Source organism: Phyllostomus hastatus, unplaced genomic scaffold (assembly GCF_019186645.2).
Source record: "Phyllostomus hastatus isolate PE091 unplaced genomic scaffold, TTU_PhHast_1.1 phas_scaffold_585, whole genome shotgun sequence".
In the NCBI taxonomy this organism is placed as follows: Eukaryota; Metazoa; Chordata; class Mammalia; order Chiroptera; family Phyllostomidae; genus Phyllostomus; species Phyllostomus hastatus.
Genome location: NW_025334037.1, coordinates 20,371,669 through 20,394,149, shown reverse-complemented (window position 1 = coordinate 20,394,149; position 22,481 = coordinate 20,371,669). Strand labels below are relative to the sequence as shown.

Here is a 22,481-nt window from a genome sequence, read left to right as displayed (position 1 = left end):
CCTCTGAGCACTGGGCTTTATTCACCGCGGCCTCCCTGCTGTTCCCAGCACAGGCCAAGGTGCTCCCGCACGCCTGGCTTTGCACCGGCCACCCACTCTGCTCAGGGCTTTCTCCCACATTTTGCTCAGGGCTCTCCTCAAGGCCCCTTCCCTTTCTCTTTCTCATTCATTTGTTTCCTGTTGGCCTCCCCAACTTAGCAGGTACGCACCCTAGAGACAGAAATCTTGTCTCTGCTGTAGAGATAGTCAGTGAGCCTCTGGAAGCTACATGGGCTCGCTGAAGCCGAAATTGAATCGCTCTGGGCCACACCACCACAGGCTTGCCCGCCGAAAGCCACCCAAAACACAAAGACGGTCCACCCAGAACTAACCTGAAGCATTGAAGCAGTACGTGTCATACTGGGAGGTGTTGGAGGAGAGGATGTACACCCCCGTGTGGTTTGCAGCACAGATGGAGTTGGGGTGGATCCGGGGGATCACCACGTGCCCTTCTATGAACCCGTACCTGCAAAAGAAACACCAGCAGTTACCCCTCTGCGGGGCTGTGACAGGCATTCATCACATCCCATCCAATGCCATGCCATGCAGGGCAATGCTTCGTTCCACTCACCCCAAGGGGCGTTAGGAGTTTCAACCACTGAGGTACGTGAAATCTAAAAATAACAGCAGAGAAAGAGTGAAAGCGATCAATAGTGCTGATAGAGGTAATTTCATGGAGGGTTCTATGAGAGCTTTTTAAAAAAAAAGATTCATGAAAGGAAAATATTTATTTCAAAGAAAAGTTGTGGTCAAGTCAGTTTGAACAAGAAGAAGGAAGCCCGAGTCACGGAAGAGGAAAGAAAACCACTTTATGGTGTGAGATTCACTCTGGTTCCCCAGTACCTTCCCATTTTTCACAAAATGCGTAAGATGACCTGCCCCTGTAAGACAGAACGAGGTGGCTCTTCCTTTCAGTCCTCAAATGTCAAAACTGTCCTCTTTCCCATCCCTAAACTTCTCTCCCTGCCTCACCGTTTCCTGGGATTCCTTCATCCCAGATTCCATTACTCTAAACACGAAGCCTTGCTCTTATGACAGATACGAGAGCATTTTGCCTCGTGAGCATCCCAGGCATCATTTCATTGCCAGTGGAAGTAAACTGACCGTCATTGAAAGAGGAGTAATCATGATTAATAAGTAGATAGCAATGCTTCATTTCACTCCAGGATTTTCCAGAAGCAGCACAGCCAGGGAAGCTCTTAAGCCCCTCCGCCCCACCAAGGTGTTTCTGGGAGCATGTTGGAGCTGGAGGCCCCGTCAGATACAACACACAGCACCCAGCACCTCCTACCAGCACCACGGTGGCTAAAGATTCACTTACTGCACAATGTCTCTGGACTATAAAGGCCTCAAAAAAAAAAGAGAGAGATGTGGGCTGAGAAAATACCATCTGCAAGGGATGAGGTGGTAGCAGGGGAAGGGCAGAAAGGGAGAAGCTAAATCCAGCAGGTTTCTGAAAAATGCAATGCTGGCTAAAAGGCACAATCCTTTTAATCTCTCCTGCCGGGGGCAACAATAGTGTGTTGCCCTGCCAGACCCATGGAAATGGCTCTGAGTTTGAAATTTCGAAGTACTAAAAGTCATTAATGTCTGTGTTGCAATTCTAGCTTGCATGACTAACTCCTCATCTAAACTGACAGTCTGGTTCCTCCAAAGACTCCTTAGCTTGGTGAGGGGAGGGGTGGCAATTACATGTTCGTTAAGTACCATATACCTGAGAATTGCTACTAATCAGGGTGAGGCAGACAGAAGAGAGTAGCCGCTAAGGTTCTATCATAGCCTAAGACTCTGCCATCTGTCCTATGGCAGATAGCTGATTCAGAGCGACAAGTGAAATTATGGAAATGAGTTTTGCAACACTTAATACCAGCTATGGAGGCAACAGTAGGTTTCTTTGGCATAGTGCTTCTTTTCTTTTTTCTTTTTTTAATAACAGTACTCCTTAGTAGGCCTACACTCCATCCCACCCTCACTGCATGCATCCAGTCTGCATCACACTGACAATCTAGATTCTAGAATCTACATTCCCTTTGTTAAGTTATTCCTGAGTTTTGCCACATCAGGTTGACAGGCAGTTTTGTGTGTCACACTGTACAGGGGTTGGAGATATTAACATTTGTATGTGTCTGCACCACATGAGTAGGTTGCTGTTCACAGGGAGAAAAGAAATACTCAGCAAATCCACACGTCATGCTTGCATCTCCCTTTTGCTCTCAGTCTTTCTGGAGGGGCTTGGTCATTAAAGTCTTGCCCTGGGCTCAGATGAAGCCAGACCTGAATCTGGACTCCTCCCCCTGCAAGCAACGTGGCCCATGGTGAGCTGTGGAACTTCCCTAAGCTTCACTTGCTTCACCCACATGTGGAGTAATGTAACCGACCACGGTGCCATTTGAAGGGTTAAGTGAAGGTTGTGAGCAAGTGCCCAGCATCTACATGTTTGATGATTAACCAGTGGAAATAGTAAGAACTTCCCTTTTCTCAGAATATGAGAAGATTTCTGTACTTTGTAACCATGTCTTGCCTGCATTTCACAACCAAAACTCAGCTTACCAAACTCACTTTCTTAGTGAAATTTTAAAAATATATTTTATTTATTTATTTACTCATTCATTTTTATTGTTGTTCAAGTACAGTTACTGACCTAGTCCGGGCGATATGTAAACAATTAGCCTTGGAGACAGAATCAATGAATCTGCTGACTGGCCTCCCTTCACTGCAGACTACAGCTCAGGGTGAGCAGCTCCCAGAGCCAGCTCCCTTTCTCTGATCCTTTTATGCTCTCGCAGACACAGTTCTGAACACATACAGATGTCTTATTCATCTGCTGTTTGTTTTAGAGCAATGCTGTGTGACAGAACTTTCTGTTATCATGGAAACGGTCTGTAATTGATGTTGTCCCATACAGGAGCCACTAGCCATTTGTGGCTAGTCGAAGTGTAGCTACTGTGTGATTGAAGAATCAAGGTTTCAATTTCACTTAATTAAGTACAGATCGCCACACGTGACTAGTGGCTACCATATTAGACCTCAAGATTTCCCTTTTCCCTTTCAGCAAGAGCCTCAGCTACCGCTCGTAAAGTGGGTGCCTCAATCTCTAACCAAGGATGGGGGTTAGATGTATTTAATGTTCCTAGTGACATCACATTGCAAAAGCACAGAGAGGGTAGCATGGGCTGGGATGGAAACTTAGCAGTTGCTCAGATGACTCAGAGAGCTTCTAGTGAAAACAAACCAAACCATGCACTTCGCTGTGGTTGTCACCCCTGCTTGCTCTTAAAGTGCACCACTTACTCACCCTGTGGCCAAAGAAACTCAAAAAAGGCCATTGCCTGCTGTAATTGTCCTCCAGCAGAAGAGTTTGGAGAAAGCTCCACAGAGCTTGTGATATCTGTCATCCACAGAAGCTCTCAAAAGGCCGTTCTCAGCCCCTCCCATCGTTTCCCAATCACCAGTGATTTGTGTGAATAATTTTCATATCCACCTTTTTGTAGCCCCCTCAAACAAAAGCAACATAGAAGAGAATGAAAAAACAAACAAAGAGAGTGAGAACCAGAGAGAGAGAGTTGTTTGAAAAACCCACTTTAAGCCAAGTCTGCAGGGCCAAGACTCCAAGCACTTAGTTATTTTAAACACTGTTATTTGGCATATGCTTCCTTGTGGTTCCGACAATAACACTGCACGCTTTCTTCAAAGCCAGGAGAGTGCTTTGGGGAAGCACTTCAGGCAGGAAGATTCCAGAGGCTGACCCTTAATGGCCTCTGGGCAACCCCGCTATGATTCACAAGGTGTCTTTCGAAGACTTTAAATTTCAGCTGCCCTACAGGTTCCAGTAGACCATACCAAATTGATAGGTGGGGCCGATAAGCAATCATCCAATCAGCTGTCAGGGAGGAGCCTTCTCAGCACTAAGCCCCGCCCCATAGGCCCGGGTGGCCCTTGGACTGCGGCTGGTCTCTCACCTGCAAGTCTCAAATCCAACACTCCGGGCTTCCTCCATCTGGGCCATGGTGGGCAGGGTGCAATTGAAAGCCGCGCAGAGGTCAGCAGCCTCTGTTCGTGAGATGCTGTAGCGACCATTTTTCTCCACGTGGAATACACCTGAGTATCGGCAGGTTACATTCAGATCTGTGGGATGGAACAAAAATGTTAAGTTTCTTTTGCATAAACAACCTGGAAGGGATAAGAAGTTTGTTTTTGAGCAGCCGCATTAAAAAGCCAAATAATCTTCTCTACTGGCCAGAGCCTTCAAGAATTACTCCAACATTCCAAAGCACCTCAAACATTCCTAGAAACTCAAACCTGGAGTAAGACACCATCAAGTCGCCTCACTCTGACGGTGTCTCCATCCACTGCAGCACAACCAAGTTTTTAAAAAGCACATGATTGGGACTGCTCCTGACCACTTTGGGTTTGGCGCTGTCCAGTTGAAATGGATTTTTGCTCAAATAAACTCTTTAAATGTTGAGTAAGTCCCAGTTTGTCTTTTACCACCTAAAAAATGGTACAGCCACAACAAAACTCAGCGTTCTCTCGCCATATAGCTCAGCGATCACACTCCTCGTTACTTGCCCAAAGGAGCTCAGAACTTCTGTCCACACAAAACCCCACACGCAGCTGTTTATAGCAGCTTTACTCGTAATTGTCGACATTTGGAAGCAACCAAGAGATCTCTCAGTAGGTAAATGAATATATTTAAAAAAGAAAAGAAACAATTAAAAGTATATGATTTGTTTCTGATTTGTAAAGCAATACAAACTTGTGGAAAACTTACAAAATTCTGGAAAGTAGTGAAAGAAAAGCAAGTCCATCGCTAAGAAACTACAGCTAACATTTTAAACATTTTGCTGTATCTTCTTTCAGTTTTCCGAATGTGTGTATGTGTTTTTGTAGTTAAAATGACACTAAATATACAGTTTGAGATTTGGGAGTCTCCCTCTCCACCCCACCCTTAATCTTGTATTATGAGCATTTTCCCACAATCCTGTGGTGTTGCTCCCGGGTTTATAACCTCCAGTGGCTTCTGCTTGCACCCAGAATAAATTTCCTTATCACAGCTGATAAGATCTACAAGATCTGGCTCCCGTCTCCCTCTCTAGCCTGTAAGTAGCTCGTTCAGCTCCAGAGACAAAGCTTCCCTTCAGTTTTTTGGGGCACTCTGAGCGCTTTCCCACCTTAGAACATTTATATCTGCCTTTCCCACTGTCTCGCAATTTCTGTCCTCGATCACTGCATTCTTGTTTGCCAGCTCCACATCACCTCCTCTCAGAGTCCTTCCCGGCGGAACACCCTCACCAAACTTGCAGCGTCCCCCTCCGCTCACCTTGCATTCACACCTTCGACAGCAACTTATTTATTTGTTTATGCAGTTAATTATTCTCTATCTGCCCTTTTTGTGAGACAAACACACACACACACACACACACACACACACACACAAGCAAAGGCCTTTTAGTGGTTTACAGCTGCTTTTAATGCTCACAATGGTACCTGACAGAGAGGCTCAGCAAATATTGTTGAGTGAATAAATGACTCACTGAAATTTCTTGAAAAACATACTTTAACATCTTGACAGATCGATCCAAGACCTGTTGTTTGCTCCCGAAAGTTAATGGCATTTAACATAAGCCTAACCGCTGCCCACTGGTGAAAGAGTGATTTAATTCAAGGACTTCTGTGAGTTTTGCAGACATTCATCTGAAGTCTCAATAAGGAGCTAAACAACCCTCTGCTTCTACAGGATCCTCTGTAACAATCTCAAAAGTCTTAAAAGGCCTTAATTGAAAATTCTTTTTTTTTCTTTTGGGGACTGTATTATCCCCAGTTTGCACTTGAGTTCGCTCCAACACAGAAAGGTCACATTACTGAAACTGTCCTGGTGAACTCTAATTCCTCCTGAGCACTTCCTTGAGCCTCAAAGCTGGACCCTCCCAAAGGACGCTTACTGACAGTTCTCGGGCCCGCCCGCCGCAGGGTGGGCCACGTGCCAGACCGGGCAGCGCGTTGTCAGTTATGAGCCAGGTCTGGACCCAGACAGACCCGCCTTTCCTCAGACTCCTGTGGGCAGGTCTGGAGGTAGTCAGGAAGATCCCACTTATTTATCAACAAGAAAACTGAGACTCAGAGAACTGAGCTGCCCAGGGAGGTGAGGATGTCTGTCCAAAGGCTGTAGTCGCCTCCCGGAATCCCAGGTGCTTGTTCTACTGTACCGACCCAATAGCCGGGTACTGGAAACCTGCTCCCTCCCGCACTGTCCCTGGGTGCCCAGAACCTTCAGGGTTCTGGGTTGCATCAGCTTCCAAGAACCCTAAGAGGTGAATTTAATGCATGTATGTACATATTATTTATAGGTAAAAATATTAAAGCTCAGAAAAATCGAACAACTTTCCAAGTTTGCCTAGCTAATAAGTGGCAGAGGTAGAATTCACCTTAGGCCTGTTTAATGCCAGACCGTGTTCCAAACCACTTTGCTATTCACCCTCAGTTCCTCTTGTTACGACTAGAGGAGGATTTCACTCTAAAGCAGAGAAGCACACCTAACCCGCTGTGACGTAAGAGCAGAAGAGGGCCAGTATGATTGAGTTGTACAGACAACAACTGCTTCCTCCTTTCTGAGCAGGAAGCAGGTTCCAACCAGAAGAAAACAGAGTCAGACAAATGCGAAATGAGATGTTATGAGAACTGTTGACCTTCTGTATGCTCTTTCTTAACTGAACGTAGTGGAAGAAAAAACAAGAAATGGAGCTTTGAAATGACATGAGCCCATATCAGCTGGTCTTCTTTTCCTCTGTTTGCCTCATTAGCCTGTCGCTGCTCTAAAAAAGCATCCGAAGTAGGTGAAATGGAGGAAATGGGTTTTTGTTTTGCGTGAGATTAATTCCTTTTGGGGTGGAGAATGCTGTGCTTCTCAAAACAGCCACACAGCACGGGGCCGATGACACAGCGGAGCACAGAGGAGGGACATGCACAAGGCCGTTTTGAAATACTGTTTGTGTCTCCTGACATTTTCAGCTTTGACCTCTGTTAGCCAATCTTAGCAAAGGGAAACTGTCACTCCGGGTGGCAGCCCTTCTGGGGTGGCAGCCTGTGTGGGGCTCTGCTTGTCTAGCCTACAAAAGAAAAACAAAGCCTCCCAATCAGCTCCCTGGAGGTGAGGCTGATGGGGGAGCCTGCAGCAGAGAGCGGGACAGGCCAACTGCCTGTCAGTGCTCAGCCAGGTGGTTTCTGTCACTCCCAGGTTAAAAATAACGTCTGAGGCATGGACGTGGCTTGGCGCTCAGTGGCAGTTTCAGTCTTATTAAAATTAACTCTGGCTAGAGATATGCAAACAGATATGCAAATGCAATAGAAACCAATACAGGCCGAGACTTTCGAATAAAAGCCTTTGTGCCACAGTCAACGTAAGTTTATAGACAATACTGCATGTGTTGTGTGAGTGTGTCTATATGTGTGTGTGCAAGTAGAAGTGTGTGGTTGCGTGTGCTCTGATCAGCCAAGAGAGGAAAAAATAGGTAAACTCATCTTTCAGCCTTCCTAGACTTCAAGGCTTAAACGGGGCCTGGCACACAGTAGGTGCCAGCCAAGGGCTGCCAAATGAATGCAGGAATGCTGTGCAATGTGGAAATTCCACAGCATGCATTTATCTTAATCGCATGAAAAAGGTCCACCTCCTAATCCCGGAGCATCCAGCCAGCTGCGATTGCAAAGGTGGTGTCAAAACTTTGTTTCAGGTCAACTGTTCCATGAGTGTTCACAGTCCTTTCTCCCTTTCATATCTTGAAAGGGACCGAGCCTTCAGGGCCGTGTATCCTTCAAGCCCTGATAATGCATGACGACTTTCCAATGGGCTTTCTCAACACGAATGCCAACCAAAAGTATTACCCCAAAGGGTATTATTAATAGACCAATGGTGGTAATAGTAGCTAACACATATTGTGCACTTACTATGTATGTGCCGGGCACTACTCTAAGCACTTTACAAGTAATAATTCATTGTATCCTTAAAGCAACCCTACAAAATGGGTAATCTTATGATCTTCACTTTCCAGATACAGAAACTGAGACACGGTGAAGGTAAGAAGCACGCTCATATTCCAAGAGCTAGTAAGGATGGAGCCAGGATTCCAACCCAGACAGCCTGGCACCAAGAGTCCACAGGCTTATCCACTCGGCTACTACTCCTAACCCCGAATTAAGTAACTTTTTATGACCTCTCAACATCCTCAATGTACAGCTGCTAATATTCACAAAGTTAGAGTAAGTCTGCGGTGTGCATAGCCATGGAACACAGACCACCGGAGAGCACTGGCGTCTATGGTCGTGGTACTGGCCACGCGGCAAACCCCTGCAGACACATAGGACTCCCAAGATGTCTGTACGCTATCCCAAGACACAGAGGCCCCTCCCTGTGATTAGGGATCTGCTGTGACTCAATAGCAACTGCTGAGGCTAATAGCAACTGGCTGTTGCATCTTTCAAACAAGCCTTTCCAACTGGAAATAAATCAAGAACGTTTTCCGTTGAGCCCTCTGGTCTCTAATAAATCTCCTGTATAACATCATAAATAAACTGTCCAAGTCCCTCCCTCTGAGAGACCCAAAGGGCAACATCAACCGTTTGAGGACACTTTTAGATTCAGGGTGGAGCCTCTCTGGAGGGAGAAACGCCACCCGGCACGTTAGGGTTGCCAGGAAGACCAAGGGGACACGGGTCCAGAGCCAGGGGAGATCTTCACCCACACGGGAAAAGGTCTATCAGTGTGACCCGTTTAGAAGGTGTTTTAAAAAGGAGCTCTCCAAGAGCATGTCTTCTTGTTTAACCTACTCCGGCACCAAACTCACACGAAGGTTGGTACACTAGTTCAGCGTTCTAACCTCTGCACTCAGCTGCCCATTGTGGCAGGTTCTGGGTAAATTCATTCTTGCTTGGATAAACCATCACTGACCCAAAATGCCATTAATTCTAACTTGATGTTCCACCAAGCCTCAGGTCAAGGAAAATAGACCTTTCTAGTAAAATCACTCCAGCACGTTGCAAAACTTAGCCTACATTGCAGGGCCTGAGATGAACAGCTTCTTGGTCTGCCCTAGTCATTTCGTGAGTGGTAGAAAATCCCCAGGTCTGCTGGGAGGGGAGCACTGTGTAATTTTCACCCAACTCACCATTATCTACATCTCCCCACACTTTCCTGAGGGGTGAGTGGGGGTGGGGGTGGGGGTGGGGTGTCACACAGCTGCCTAGCAACGGAGGTTTTCAGCCTGGAATCGACAAGCTATCTTCAGGGGGTCTATAAACCTGTGAAATTATGTGCAAGAGTTTGTGTGTATGACTATAGTGTGTGCTTGCATGCTTGTGTGTGTGTGCGTGTGTGTGTAGGTGTTTTGGAACAACATCCCTGGGTTTCATTAATTTCTCAGAGAAGTCTGTGACACAAACACATAAAGAATTACAAGGATTATTATCTCCAAGGTCTCCTCAGTAATCAAATTCCAGGATTCTGAAGTTTTGGAACTTTCCTGTGGGTTTCGTGGCAACAGAGACTGTGTCTCTCCCTCACCACTGTGTCCCCAGTACCCAGCACAGTACTGTACAAGGAGGCACATGTTCAATGAGTGAATGAATGAATGAATGAACGAATATTCTCTTCCTCCCCCTGCCCTGACACGACAAGCAGACTTGTGAGGTGCAAAAAGAGCCCCTCCCAGCTCCATTCCCCACATCACGTCTGAAGAACCGCCAGCTGGGCCTTGTTGAAAATTCCCTACAACACATTTAAGATGTCTTTAACCGGAAGCATTTGCTTCCGAGAAACTTTGCAGTTTTCTCTGGAAACAAATGGTTCAGCCCTGACTGGTGTGGCTCAGTTGGCTGGATGTCATCCCACAAAGTGAAAGGTCACTGGTTCAATTCCCAGTCAGGGCACATGCCTGGGCTGCAGGTTTGGTCCCCAGTTTGGGCAAGCATGCAAGAGGCAATGTTTCTCCCTCACGTGGATGTTTCTCTCCCTCTCTTTCTCCCTCCCTAAAAATAAATAAATAAAATATTTTTTTTAAAAAAACAAATGTTTCAAGACCAACTTTCTGTCTTGTAACTGGTTTTGTCTGAATTTGATAAACATTATCTCTGCGATGGACACAGCCTCTATGCATCCAATCATGGAGTCATTTCTGAGGCCAGATCTCCTGAGCGAGGGTGCCAGTCGCAGTGTGTCTCACGTGAGGACCACCAGAAGACGATCTTCCATCACGCTGTGCCCAGAGACCTGCAGCTCTACAAAGCAGACTTCTCCAGAGGGCCCAAAATGAATTAACTTATTTTTCCAACATGAGCCACCCAGATGTGCCTGGACCCTATTTGCCATCTCCTCAGGAGGGATGTGGCAGAGTCAGATTTTTTCCTACTGATTTGGTCCCAGAGGAGGCCATGTGCCTGCGGAAGTTGCATTTGTGTTTGTTTGCTTGTCTGTTTTGAAGATGGGAATAAAGCCAGTTCCTGAGACGTAATGACTTGTGCCCTCCCCATCGCCGCAAGAACAGCGAGCACTCACCCAGCACCTACTCTGGGCCACATGGGGTTTTCAACATTTTACGTGCAAGAATTCATTTCATTCTCACAACAAGTCTATGTGGCAGACACTTTTCATTTTCCCCATTTTCTGCAGGAGGTAACTGGTTTGTCGAGAAGACCTGAGTGACCTGAGCTAGTAAGCTGTGGACTGGATTTCAGACTGGGTGGACCGGCTGATCACCCTGAAGTGTTAAATTGGGCATGGGACAGATGCCACAACTATAGGAAGCCCACTTTTTCTCCAGATGGTTTTTAAAGTGTGGAAAGCTGAGCATTAAAAGAGAGTTCTGGTGAGAAGAATTCAAGTTCATTGAATATTATTTTAAGATCAGAGTTCTCTTGATTCCAGACCATAAGGTTTAAAAGGGCAGGACCCTTTGCCCAAGAACTTGGGAAGGCTTCAGGGGGAAACCCTCACTGATGGCACTTCCACCCTCTCCAGGGGGAGAAGACCCCACATTCTCCTTGGTTACTGACTCTCCCCAACAATGGGCTGCCTACTTCTCAGCTTCTACTGGGCTCTTCCCATGATCCCCTTGGCAACTGAGAATCCAGCCCAAGCTACAGCTTAGGTCTCCTTCGCCCTTTACAGCCTAGGGCCCTGACCACGGTCAAGCAGAGTGAATAAAAGACCCAGGGACTCAGGGTTGACCCAGGGCTGGCAAGCCAGACCACAGGCTGTCCTTGTGACATTCTGAGATGTCTGCTGTTCAGCCTGAAATCTCAACAGACCAAGCTAAGATGCAAGGCCAATCTAGCTGGCGCAGGCCCTTCGGGCTGACTACATCTGACTCCATGGAGCTCCTGGGAGTCTGTCACAGGCTAGCCTCTTGAGCAATGGCAGCCAAAAGCACTGGTGAGTTCTCTACTTCTCAGAAAAATTGTATAGTGTTTATCATGAAATAGCCAGGATTCTGTTTCTGTCTCCTGATTTGCTGAGCTCATGTCTGAAAAAGATTATACAACTCACAAACCTAACTGAACTGATTCTCATTAAAAGAAGGAAAAGAAAAGGTCAACTTAAAAAAAATAGCATCATTACTAATTGGATCATCTATGTTTAAAAGCAGGAGGGGCAACAGATGGCTTCTAATCCAATTCCCTTGAAATACAATAGAAAAAAACCCCCAGGATGACTGAATATTGTCCCCCAGCCAGTTATGAGAAAAGCAGGCCCTTAGGGGTTTATAATTGCTGGATTTCTGACTCCTAGACCAGTGCCCTTTTACTACTGAACTGCTTTTATAAAAGGTCTGAGCAAGCTATTCCCAATCAAGTCATAATCCACTGTCGTTTTTATTGAATTTGTTGGGGTGACACTGGCTAATAAAATTATACAGGTTTCAGGTGCACAATTCTCCAACACACCAGGTGTAAACTGTGTGGTGTGTTTAGGCTCCCTCCGTGACTATGTCTCCTCCCTTTACCCTCCTCCACCTCTCCCCATCCTCGTCCCCCCACCAATCACCACTCCGTTGTCCGTGTCCATGAGCTTTTCCTCTTTTTTTTTTTTTGCTCAATCCCCCCACCACTACCACCCCCACCCAATCTCTCCCAACAGCTGTGAGCCTGCTGTCTATGAGCTTGTCTCTATTTGGCTTGTTAATTCATTTTGTTCATTAGAATCCACATATGAGTGAAATCGTATGATACTTGTCTCTCTCTGACTGGCTTATTCACTTAGCATAATGCTCTCCAGGTCCACCCATGATGTTGCAAAAGGTAAGATGTCATTTTTTTTATCTCCTTATCTACTGATGGACAGTCGGGCTACTTCCACATCTTGGCTATTGTAAATAATGCTGCAATGAGCGTAGGACTGCATATATTCTTTCAAACTAGTGTTTTGAGTCTCTCTGGATATATTCCCAGAAGTGGAATCACTAGGTTAAAAGGCAGTCCCATTTTTAATTTTTTGAGGTGACTCTATTCTGCTTTCCACAGTGCCTGAACCAAGCTGCATTCCTACCAATAGTGCACAAAGGTTCCCCTTTCTCCACACCCTCGTCAGCAGGGTGAGGAGAAAGGGAGTCTACTTGTTAGTTGACTTATTGATGATAGCCATTCTGACAGTTGTGAGGTGATACCTCATTGTGGTTTTAATTTGCATCTGTCTGATAATTAGTAACATTGAACATTTTTTCAAAGTCTTTTGGCCATCTGTATGTCCTCTTTGGGGAAGTGTCTGTTCAGGTTCTTTGCCCATTTTTTAATGGGATTGTTTGGCTTTTTTTAGTGTTGAGTTTTGTGAATTCTTTATAGATTTTGGATATTAACCCCTTGTAAGACATATTGGTCTTATTCTCCCATTTGGGTTGTCTTTTCAGTTTTTTGTTTTTGTGATTTCCTTTGCTGTGCAAAAATTATTAGTTTGATATAGTCCCATTTGTTTTTTTTTCTTTTTCCCCTTGCCCGAGGTGATGTATCAGAAAAAAATAGTGCTACAAGCAATGTCCAAGATTTTACTGCCTAGGCTTCTTCTCGGATTTTTATGGTTTCAAGTCTAACATTTAAGTCTCTAATCCATTTTGAGTTTGTTCTTGTGTGTGGTATAAGAAAGTGGTCTGGTTTCATTTTTATGCATGTATCTCTCCCATTTTCCCAACACCATTTACTGACATTACTGTCTTTACCCCATTGTCTGATCTTGCCTCCTTTGTCAAATATTAACTGACTGTAAAAATGTGGGTTTGTTTCTGGGCTTTTTATTCTGTTCCATTGATCTATATGCCTGTTCTTATGCCACAATCCACTGTCATAACGAGACATAAAGAAGACATTCTGTTCTTCACTTCTTTGATTGTTTGATGTGTTTGAACCCCAGAAGTTTCCATCTGGGAGTCTTTCTAGCTATTATAGCCCCTGCTGGCACCCAGGCCCGCCCGTCCAAAAGGCTGGCAGGCCTTCTTGTGGCTCCCACGTCACTCACCTCCATCCCCTGACGCCCATGTGATGGGCGCCTGCTGAAAGGCCCTATTGTTCAGCATCCACTTCTGAATGAGGCCAAAATCACACTCGGTGGCCGAATCGCCTTTGGCTGCCCAGTGCAGACCATGAGTCTCAAGTGACTCAGCCTCTCCCGGAATTGCCCCGGAGGTGAGTGAGAGAGTTTAATGAGAAGCCAAAATAGTCATACACCATCATACCCAGAGAAATTTCCTCCAGAATGTGTCCTGGGTGGCTTTCAACTGAACTATTTATCTCTTGGTACTTAGAAAAGAAATGCACCCCAACTCTTGGCAACTGGCAGTACCCCCTGACCCTGCCATGGCTGCCAACACTGAACCAATGGAGCATTTGGGTTGTTTCACACAGTTTCAAGAGCCCTCGCCCCTGCCTTCCAGTGGGACAATGGAATTGGGGGAGGGGAGAAAGTGGGGAGAGCCTATTTAGGCTCCTACTCCCTACCCTGGGTCCAACAGTCTTTCTGACAAAGAAGAGTGTGTGTTCTAGAACTGTCACCTCAATGCACAATTCTGCAAGGCCAAGTGGTCTTCGGTGAGCGAGTCTTCAGGAAGACCGCTGAGGGAGAGAAACCCCAGGGTATACCCCCGCATGTTACCTGGGCAATCGGGAAATGCTCACTCTGGCCTGGCAGCCTTTGCTTTCTCCCTTTTTGGACCATATCCCTTTAGCAGACTGACTAGCACAAACCCAGGATGTGGTAAGCGAAATTAAAAAGCATCTCAGGGGACCACACGGGGGTTTCCCTCTTGCAGGTAGAAGAAAAAAAGAAGAGGGTCCCACTTTGTTTCATAACTAGATTTTTTCCTGAGCTAGTGACAATGATTGCATCACCTAACTCACATATAGCTTTCGCTCAGGTGTGTAACCAGCATTTTGAAGAACTGATTCACTTTGACAGATGACGAGACTAAGGATCAAGAGACTCAGAGACTCAAAAGCCTCATGGAATTTGAGTAAAATCCAGACCTCCACTCAGATTTTTCGAGGTGGAATTTTCTCCCTTACCCGTGGAGCTGCCGCCCTGTGCATCCTGGGTTGTCAACAGGCAAAGGGGAAAAGCGGCCACACTCAGGGAGGAGAGTTATGGTTTTCACGTGATTTCTGCTTCCCCCAATGATGTCGGAGGCAGAGCCACAATATTTAGAAAGTAAAGGCAGAGCTGCCCCAGGAGGAGCTGGAGTGAGGTAGAGGGGTGGACTCCAGACCCTGCACCCACCCACTGCTCATTCTTGCCCAGCCCCCACTCCACCCCACCAACGGTCCTGACACCCTCCATAATGGTCTAGGACACTCAGTGGAACACTCTGGAAACCACCACAGTGAGAGCCAATCATAATAAAGCTAACCACCGCTTAGTCAGGGCCCTCCAAGTGCCAGCGGCTCCAAAGCATCTGGGGCCCTAAGAGGGTTAGTCACCCACGTGAGAGCTGTGGAAACTCAGAGTCTGAGGAGTGTTAAGTATTGCAATTAGCACGGGGCTCTGCAGCCCAAATGAAACGCACTAAGTAAAACTGCTTTACAAGTGATACAGGTCTAGTATTATTATTTTGTGTTTTTTCCCCCTTGATCTCGGGAATAAAAGTGCCTTGCAAGTCACAGCTCTCCCTAAACAAAAATCGTCCATCCCTGGTTCACTCTGTAAGGAGGAAATAGCAAAGTGTGAATTTCCAGTCTTATCCTGCAGGGACTGGGGCTGGGTGACAGTGGGCTTGATAGAACTCACTGAATCAGAACCTGAGGGGACACTGTTGTCCTGGGAAGACAGACGTCCAGATAGAGGGGCACAAAGGGCCACCACGTTTCCCTCACAGCCCAAGTCTCAGGTGTTTCCAACTTTGATTTTAGCCTCTTGTCCATCACCTTTAGCATCTTCTCAAGTGAGAAAGAGAAGACTGTGGGGTTTCCGAAGCTCTGTTCTGTGTCGGACAGTAGCCTAGATGCCATAACAGATGTTACACCATGGGATTCCCCCCAGCAGCTTCGAGAGGTCAGGTTATCACCCCTATTTTGCAGATGAAGTAAGTGAGGTTCCAAGCACAACAGACCCAATGTCCCACTGGGAAAGTGGCAGAGCCAGGAGTCAAACCCTGAGACGATACCTGGTCTGTGACATGAGCCAGCCAGGACTCAGTGTACCAAAGCCACACACGCCTCTCTGCTTACGGCAGACAGATTCCCACCCTGGGGGGTTGAAATGCAAGTGCACCGTGCAGTCAAGGATGTGGTTTTGACCCTCAAGCTCCTACAGATGCTACAGCCGAGCCCCTGGCTGGGCTCCCAGTGATATCAATACTAATATAGCACCTACTATGTGCAGGGGTCTGAGCTAGGTGCTTCACATGGATTTTCTCACTTAACCCCCACAATAACCATATGAGATGAGCGCTGTTATTAGCACTAAGTTTTTGTAGATAAGAAAACTGGGGTTCAGAGAGGTGAAGACACCTGTCCGAGGCTGCGCCATTAGGAAGTCAGGCAGCCCCGCCTCTTCTCTCTCGGCTGCCGCACATGAATGCCTCGTTCATTGCTCCACGTCCGGAGATTCCAGGTGATTGTGATTAATGCTGCTTGCCAGACAGTTTGAGCGCCCCTGGGTTAATATTTGCCAGTGCCATGCAAACAGAGCTGGTGGGTGGGAGCTGCTTACTACTCTCTCCTCCAGTGGGGCAACTAACAGACCACATGAGTTGAGGGGAATTTTACAGGAACATCAGTCCTGCACTGGGACTTAAGAAGCCCATGTCCTGGACAGGGCCGACCATCTCAGGAGTGCACTCAGGCAAAGCTTGTTGAATGGATTAGATTTCCCGCCTGGTCGCCATAGTAGGCCAATCACTCTGCGCTTCTGATGGATTGATTGTATAGGACCGACACCCCTTAGGTTGATAGTTTTAATCTCCTTCTGCCTTAGTATCCCTTCAATTCATAGGAGGGACAACCCCAGTGACACTCTGGTGGGCACCAGGTGCCTTGCAATCCCCAGTGGCCTCTTTCTCTGTCATCTAAAAAAAATCTTATCTGAATGCAAGTGAGCAAGCATGCAAATTTTTCTGGGAATAGCCATGAGTTCGATGCAGTTTAGAAAGTGACGTCATTTATAAGCCTTGCCGCTTGGTCGCCAGTAACCCTATACTTACAATTTACCCACCACCAATCCTGACCTCCAGGTGGATCCAGACAGAACAAGAATCATGCCTTTAGGTTACCCCTTTCCTCTTCAAATATGGTGAAGTGGTGTAGCTACAAAGTATTTATTTGCAACAAGTATTGCAAGTAACTAAGGGAAGTCACAGATTTCCACCGATTGTGAACTCACTGGGCTCAAAAATCATCCGGTCACATTTCAACAGCTCTCTCTTTCCCTCTCCCCCTCTCTGTCAGGTGCTAACCTGAAGAGGTGTATATGTGCGTGTGCGCATGCAGTCCGACTACCCGCCACTATTCCTTCTTCAGATGCTTTTAAGATCAACACAAATGTCTCAAAGCAGAAGCCCTGCAGGGGGAGAGGCTGGATTGTGGAGACATATTTAAAAATCTGGGCCAAAAATTTCCAGGATCAGTACAGTTCCCACTGCCCTGTGAGCTAATAGCTTGTAATTCACACCTCTTCCTGAAGCTTTCAATCTGCGAAATCTCGTCGGTAACCACAGATGCCGGTCTCAAATGCCAGGCTCCAGAAAACTCACTTCTGACAAGCTTTTAAATCCTACTCAAGCCGCAGGATTTGGACGAAAATCTTTACCATTTCATGCTCATCTGGAGTGGGCCAAACACAACTTCCTACTTTTAAGGAGCAAGGCCCGTGCAAAGATCCAGGAGGTTTAAAGATGAAGGAAGTTACAAATGGCCCTTCTGTGAAGTTGTCAAAGAAAATAAAGTCTTGAGTTTCCTTCAAATAAATGGCCATGAGGCAGGGCCAAGGGACCACACCTGGGGAAGGCCCAAGCTCCTTCCAGCACGACATCTGAGAGGTGCCCTGGGAACATCAGGATGAGGGCCACAGGGCCTCCTGCTGTGAGATGCGTGCCTCCCGAACTGCCATTAGTCCCCCCAGGCCACGGCGCAGACATCACTTCAACACGCCTTCTAGAAAATACAGATGCTACATGTCCTCAGCACCCAGGCATGATCCTGGGTGCTGAGGAGACGTACAAGACTCCTGCCGCCCTGAGTTTACGTTGTAGTGTGGGGAGAGAGACGGACAGAAAGCCGGTAAGCGGTTAACACATCAATAAGGCAGTTTCAGGCAGTGATAGCACTGCACAGAAAATAACAGGTGATGCTCTAGTAGAGAATGACGGGGCGCTACCTTGCCAGGCAGTCTCTGTGGTCGGACACTCACTCTTCTGTGAACTTACGGGCGTATTTTACTTCTTTATTAGGGGGCTTTTGGTCAGATCAGCTCGGATGGATACATGGTGAAAGGAAATACTGCCCTCCACACACATCCACACACACACAGGTTAAATAGCATTTGGAATTCATTTTTGCCTTCCACGATCCATTAGAAGATGTCTCCAGAATTTGGACTTAGTAGGGTAAACAAGGAGACTTGGAAGGCAAAGCTTATGGCAGCTGAATGATCTGGTTTCTGGAATAAGAGTTCCATTCGAGTCATAAGCTGGGTACAGAGTTGGTGGAATTGGGGTGCATCGGCCCTTTCTGGGTCCTGGGCCTGAACTTCAAGGAGACAAGTCAGAATGACAGCGCAGCCCATCTGAGTGCTACTGTGGTTCACCCACTCACAGCCCTCTGAGTCTCCTGGCCACCTAGTGTCTTCGGCGTCCCTTACTTTATAGGTGCTGGTAACTGGCACCTGGGGCGATTTCCCCCCATGGTACAGTGAGATGGTGGAGTGGCCATGCTCATACTCTCTCATATGAGAGGGACTTGTGTTCAAGTCCCGGCTTGGGCACTTGTGGAATGTTAGGCACGCCATGTTTTCTTAACCTTTAAGCCTCAGTGTCTTCATTTGTAAAGTTAAGGTACTGCCTATCTCATGAGATGCTTTGGGGATTTAAAGAGGACATGCCCATGAAACACTTAGCAAAGTACCTGACATTTGGAAAAATGTCTGGTATTGATAAACATGAGCCAATTAACTCAAAGATTAGAGTACATGTCAGGCAGCTTAAATATGAAACGTCTCATATTCTGACTTAATTCTTGACTAACTGGTTGGCTACTTTCTGTATCATTGGTAACAGCCACTCAAGACTGCCAGTTAGGAGTCAGGAACCTAAATATTCAGACACACAAGCTCTTACTCTACAATATGTATTCATACTAGATAGGTGGATGGATGGATAGACAGATTGATAGATAGACTATCGATCCAGGAAGCAGCATTCTAGGAAGAAGCCTGTTTAAAGTGATTTTGACCCACATAACCAAAGTGGGTTTCATTGGGACTATGCTTCATTCATTTTTACATCCCCGGTGCCGCAGTAGTCCCTAGTTCGGAGCCCAACAGATGTGTCTTTGGTTCAGTGGGAGAAGCACTAGGTTGAGTCCAGTGGCCTGGGCTCTAGTTCTGGACTTCTTATTAATAAGCTGTCAGTTTCTCCACCAGACCAGGGAGAAGTTAGATTGGATGATCTCTAGGTCATTAGCCAATCCAGCCCTCTGCCTCTAAAAGGAGAAATCCACCCTCCAGAAACCCTAGGGGTTCCCTCTTGCCTGCAGGGTGTCCGCATTGCCCTGGGGAAGCAAGGCTTGAGGGTGTGATGAATGCCTCAAGAAGGGGGCCTGGCCAATGAAAAGAAACAATAGACAAAACAAGACCCTGTTACCAGTATCCTGCTCTCAGATTACACCAAATAAAGGCCTCCAGAACAGGCAGGGGCTAGAACCTGTCCTACTAAAGCTGGCGGGGAAAGAATGGTTTCAATTAAGAGGAAACCAACAGAATTGCTGATTTCCTTAGAGAGACTTCCCCTGAATTACTTACTACAAGTCCCTAGTGCTCCCTGCAGTGAATTTCTGCATCACGGGCCAACTCAAACAATTCTTCAGTAGTGAGACAATCCTGAAGTGAGGCACTGCTAAGCAGCCCCGACCTGCACAACTGGAGACCAGATGCCCACCCCCAACTGGATCTCTCTGATCATTGGTGGTCTTGGGGGCTCCAGTGCCCCTGCAGAGGAGAAAGGGAAGCTCCCTTCCTGAAGAGAATTCCCAGTAGTCTGAAGTTGTTTCAATGCCCTTCACTTTCAAGGAGCAAGAAATATCCAGATTGTTAGGAAAAGGACATGCCTTGATTTTCAAGGCCTCCAGTTCTGCCGATGGAAGGACAGGATTCACCCTGTAATGCTGAATGGTGACTCTGGTGCACCGTTAAAAGGGAATGGGGAGCTCAGAATTGAACTACAGCCCCATCATGTAAGAGCTGAATAATTCTTAGGCAAGTTACTTCACCCTTATGAGTCTTAGTTTCTCAGCCTCTGAAATGACTCTGAGGAAACTCAGTCATTCATTTATTCAGTGGATATTTGCTGTGTACCTCAAAGAGAAGTTTACCGGAATTGAATGATATAAATCAAGCACCAGCATTGAGCTGGGTTCATAACAGGTGCTTTAAAACTGTCCATCTTTTCCCTTCTCCCAAGGGAAGACAAAACTTTGGAAGACTGGCCACAAGTCCTCCAAGAGTACCCCTAGGTTCTGATTTATGCTGTACTTAATGCCATGAAAAATCGTCTGCGCTTTGATCGTCTTCCGTTTCAGCCCAAACAGCAGTCTGCAACTACGCTCGTCAAATTAAAAGCAAAATGAGAAGCTGACACAAATGCCAACACTCCTGTTCAAAGGTGTAAAGGTCTTAGTCACTTCAGAGGTGGGGCTGGGAGGGGTCTGATCTTCCTTTCTTGAGAGGAGAGCAGAACTAAGCAGTTTAAGGCAATTAAAAGTCTTTTTTGGAGATGAACACCCCAATGATGGCTGGATGGACAGTTTATGCCCTTGGTGCTGATCCTGCAGCCAAGCCGGAAATTCCAGGCCTGGGCTTCTGAGGAGGAAGTGGGCTCTGGGAAACCCCCCAATTTCCAGAATAAGAAGGAAGCTACTGCATTAAACCACCCCTAATGGCCCTTCGATACTCTGAAGCCAGGGAACAGCACCGTAAAGAAACACTTCACCTGAGAGGGAGGAAAACACCATCTCCCTGCCTTGGCCCCACCGCTGCCTGCCAGGACCAGAGGCAGGAAGAGGCTGATCCTGCTGAGACAAGCAGCCTGGGAAATCGACTGACATCGTGCAAGTAAAGACAGGACCTGGGGCTCATTTCCCCATTCGCTTTCATGAGCTAATGCAATAGGCAAGGTTTCCTGAGCAACGCATGCTGATTTATCTGCTCAGCAACATTTGTTCCAGTTAGCGCACACGTGGGTGTCAGCACGCTGCTGCACCCTGCCTGCCATATTAAACGAGATTTCATTGGCTAATGTCTTGCCCAGAAATGGAATGAAAGTCGCCCAAAGGCAGCTGAAAACATTTCTCAAGTGCAGCAGGAACAAAGTCAGGGCTGATGGTGACCAGAGAGGTCTCACATTTAATAATAACAGTGACCCCAAGGGTTGCTGATGAACACTTGCTCCGTGGCAGTCACTTTGTCAAGAGTTTCATGCACATGATCACAGGAGTCTGCACACAACCCTGTAGGTAAGTATTAGTACTCTGTTGTAAAGATGAGAAAATTGAGGCTCAGAGATGTTCGTGGCTTCAACCACGTAACTGGGGAGTGGCGGGACTCCCACCCAGGTCTCACCATGGATCCAGGATCCACGCTTTCTGAGTGCCGGAGACACTGGACCCAACCTGCCCCTCCACTTTGTGCATTTCTGACAGCCTGTGCTCGGCCCCGAGACAGAACCACGTGGGCTTCACAAACATTCACAAATCCAGTCTTCAGAAGAAAACCTGGCTTTGAGAGACACTGTTCTCTGACGGCCTGTTGGAAGTGACGCCTGTTTCTGAATGGGTTCCAGGGGGGTGTGGGAATCCCATTTGGAGAAGAAACCAAATGAGTTTTCCAAAGGTTTCAACAATGCAAACAATGCGGAATACCAGAGCGGCTGTTGATCTTAGCCTCCAAACAATGTAAAGAACAGGATGCTAGAACAGATAATGGGGTACTTTTCCTCTACCCTGGGAAACAGTCCTTCTGGAAGGCTGGGGATTATCTGATGAGGTTTGTTTGAACGAGAGTTTCCCTAAACACGACCCAGAAGGGAGTCAGAGGAAGCCCCTCCCTCTATACCCAGCACTCAGGGGCTTAGGCATCCCAGGCCTGTATCCCCAGACCGTGGCCAGGCTTTCCTATCCCTCACAGAAGGGTTTCCTCCTTGTCTCTCCCATCCATCCAGAGGGGCCAGGCATGGTACATCAGCTCCCCTTGGGGTCCTTGCAAGAAACCACGGAAGGGATTGTTTCCTACATGATACCTGCCAAAGGAGAAGGGATGGGAGCAGGGTGGAGCACAGCCACGAAGAGCAAGGAGAGAATGAGAGACGACAGAGAGGCCTGCTTGTGGGCCCTCATTTACTTTTTAAGGACTGATCTCTTATTCTAATAGATAGGACAGGATAGGATAGGATAGGATAGGATAGAATTTTAAAAAGTTTTTTTTAAAGATTTTATTTATTTATTTATTTTTTAGAGAGGGAAGGGAGGGAGAAAGAGAGAGAGAAACATCAATGTGCAGTTGCTGGGGGCCGTGGTCTGCAACCCAGGCATGTGCCCTGACTGGGAATCGAACCCGTGATTCTTTGGTTCACAGCCCGCGCTCAATCCACTGAGCTACACCAGCCAGGCTAAAAAGTTTTTTTTTTTAAGTTGAATTTGGAGACCACAGCCAGAATCCATCACACTAAGTCACAGTCTTACAAAACCAACCCAACATTAAATGAACACAG

The 22,481-nt window shown here is 46.8% G+C and overlaps 1 protein-coding gene across 10 annotated transcripts in view; it reads right to left on the bottom strand.

Annotated features, from left to right (window-relative positions):
- Window positions 1-22,481, bottom strand: part of CD44 (CD44 molecule (Indian blood group)) — an 86,276-nt gene that overhangs the window by 45,698 nt on the left and 18,097 nt on the right. For all 10 annotated transcript variants that reach the window (XM_045825322.1, XM_045825324.1, XM_045825323.1 and 7 more), the window contains exons 2-3: window positions 3,999-4,164; window positions 372-505 (exon numbers count right to left, since the gene is read on the bottom strand). In XM_045825322.1, coding sequence (XP_045681278.1) covers window positions 372-505; window positions 3,999-4,164 — 300 coding nt within the window. The remainder of the gene's footprint in view (window positions 1-371; window positions 506-3,998; window positions 4,165-22,481) is intronic.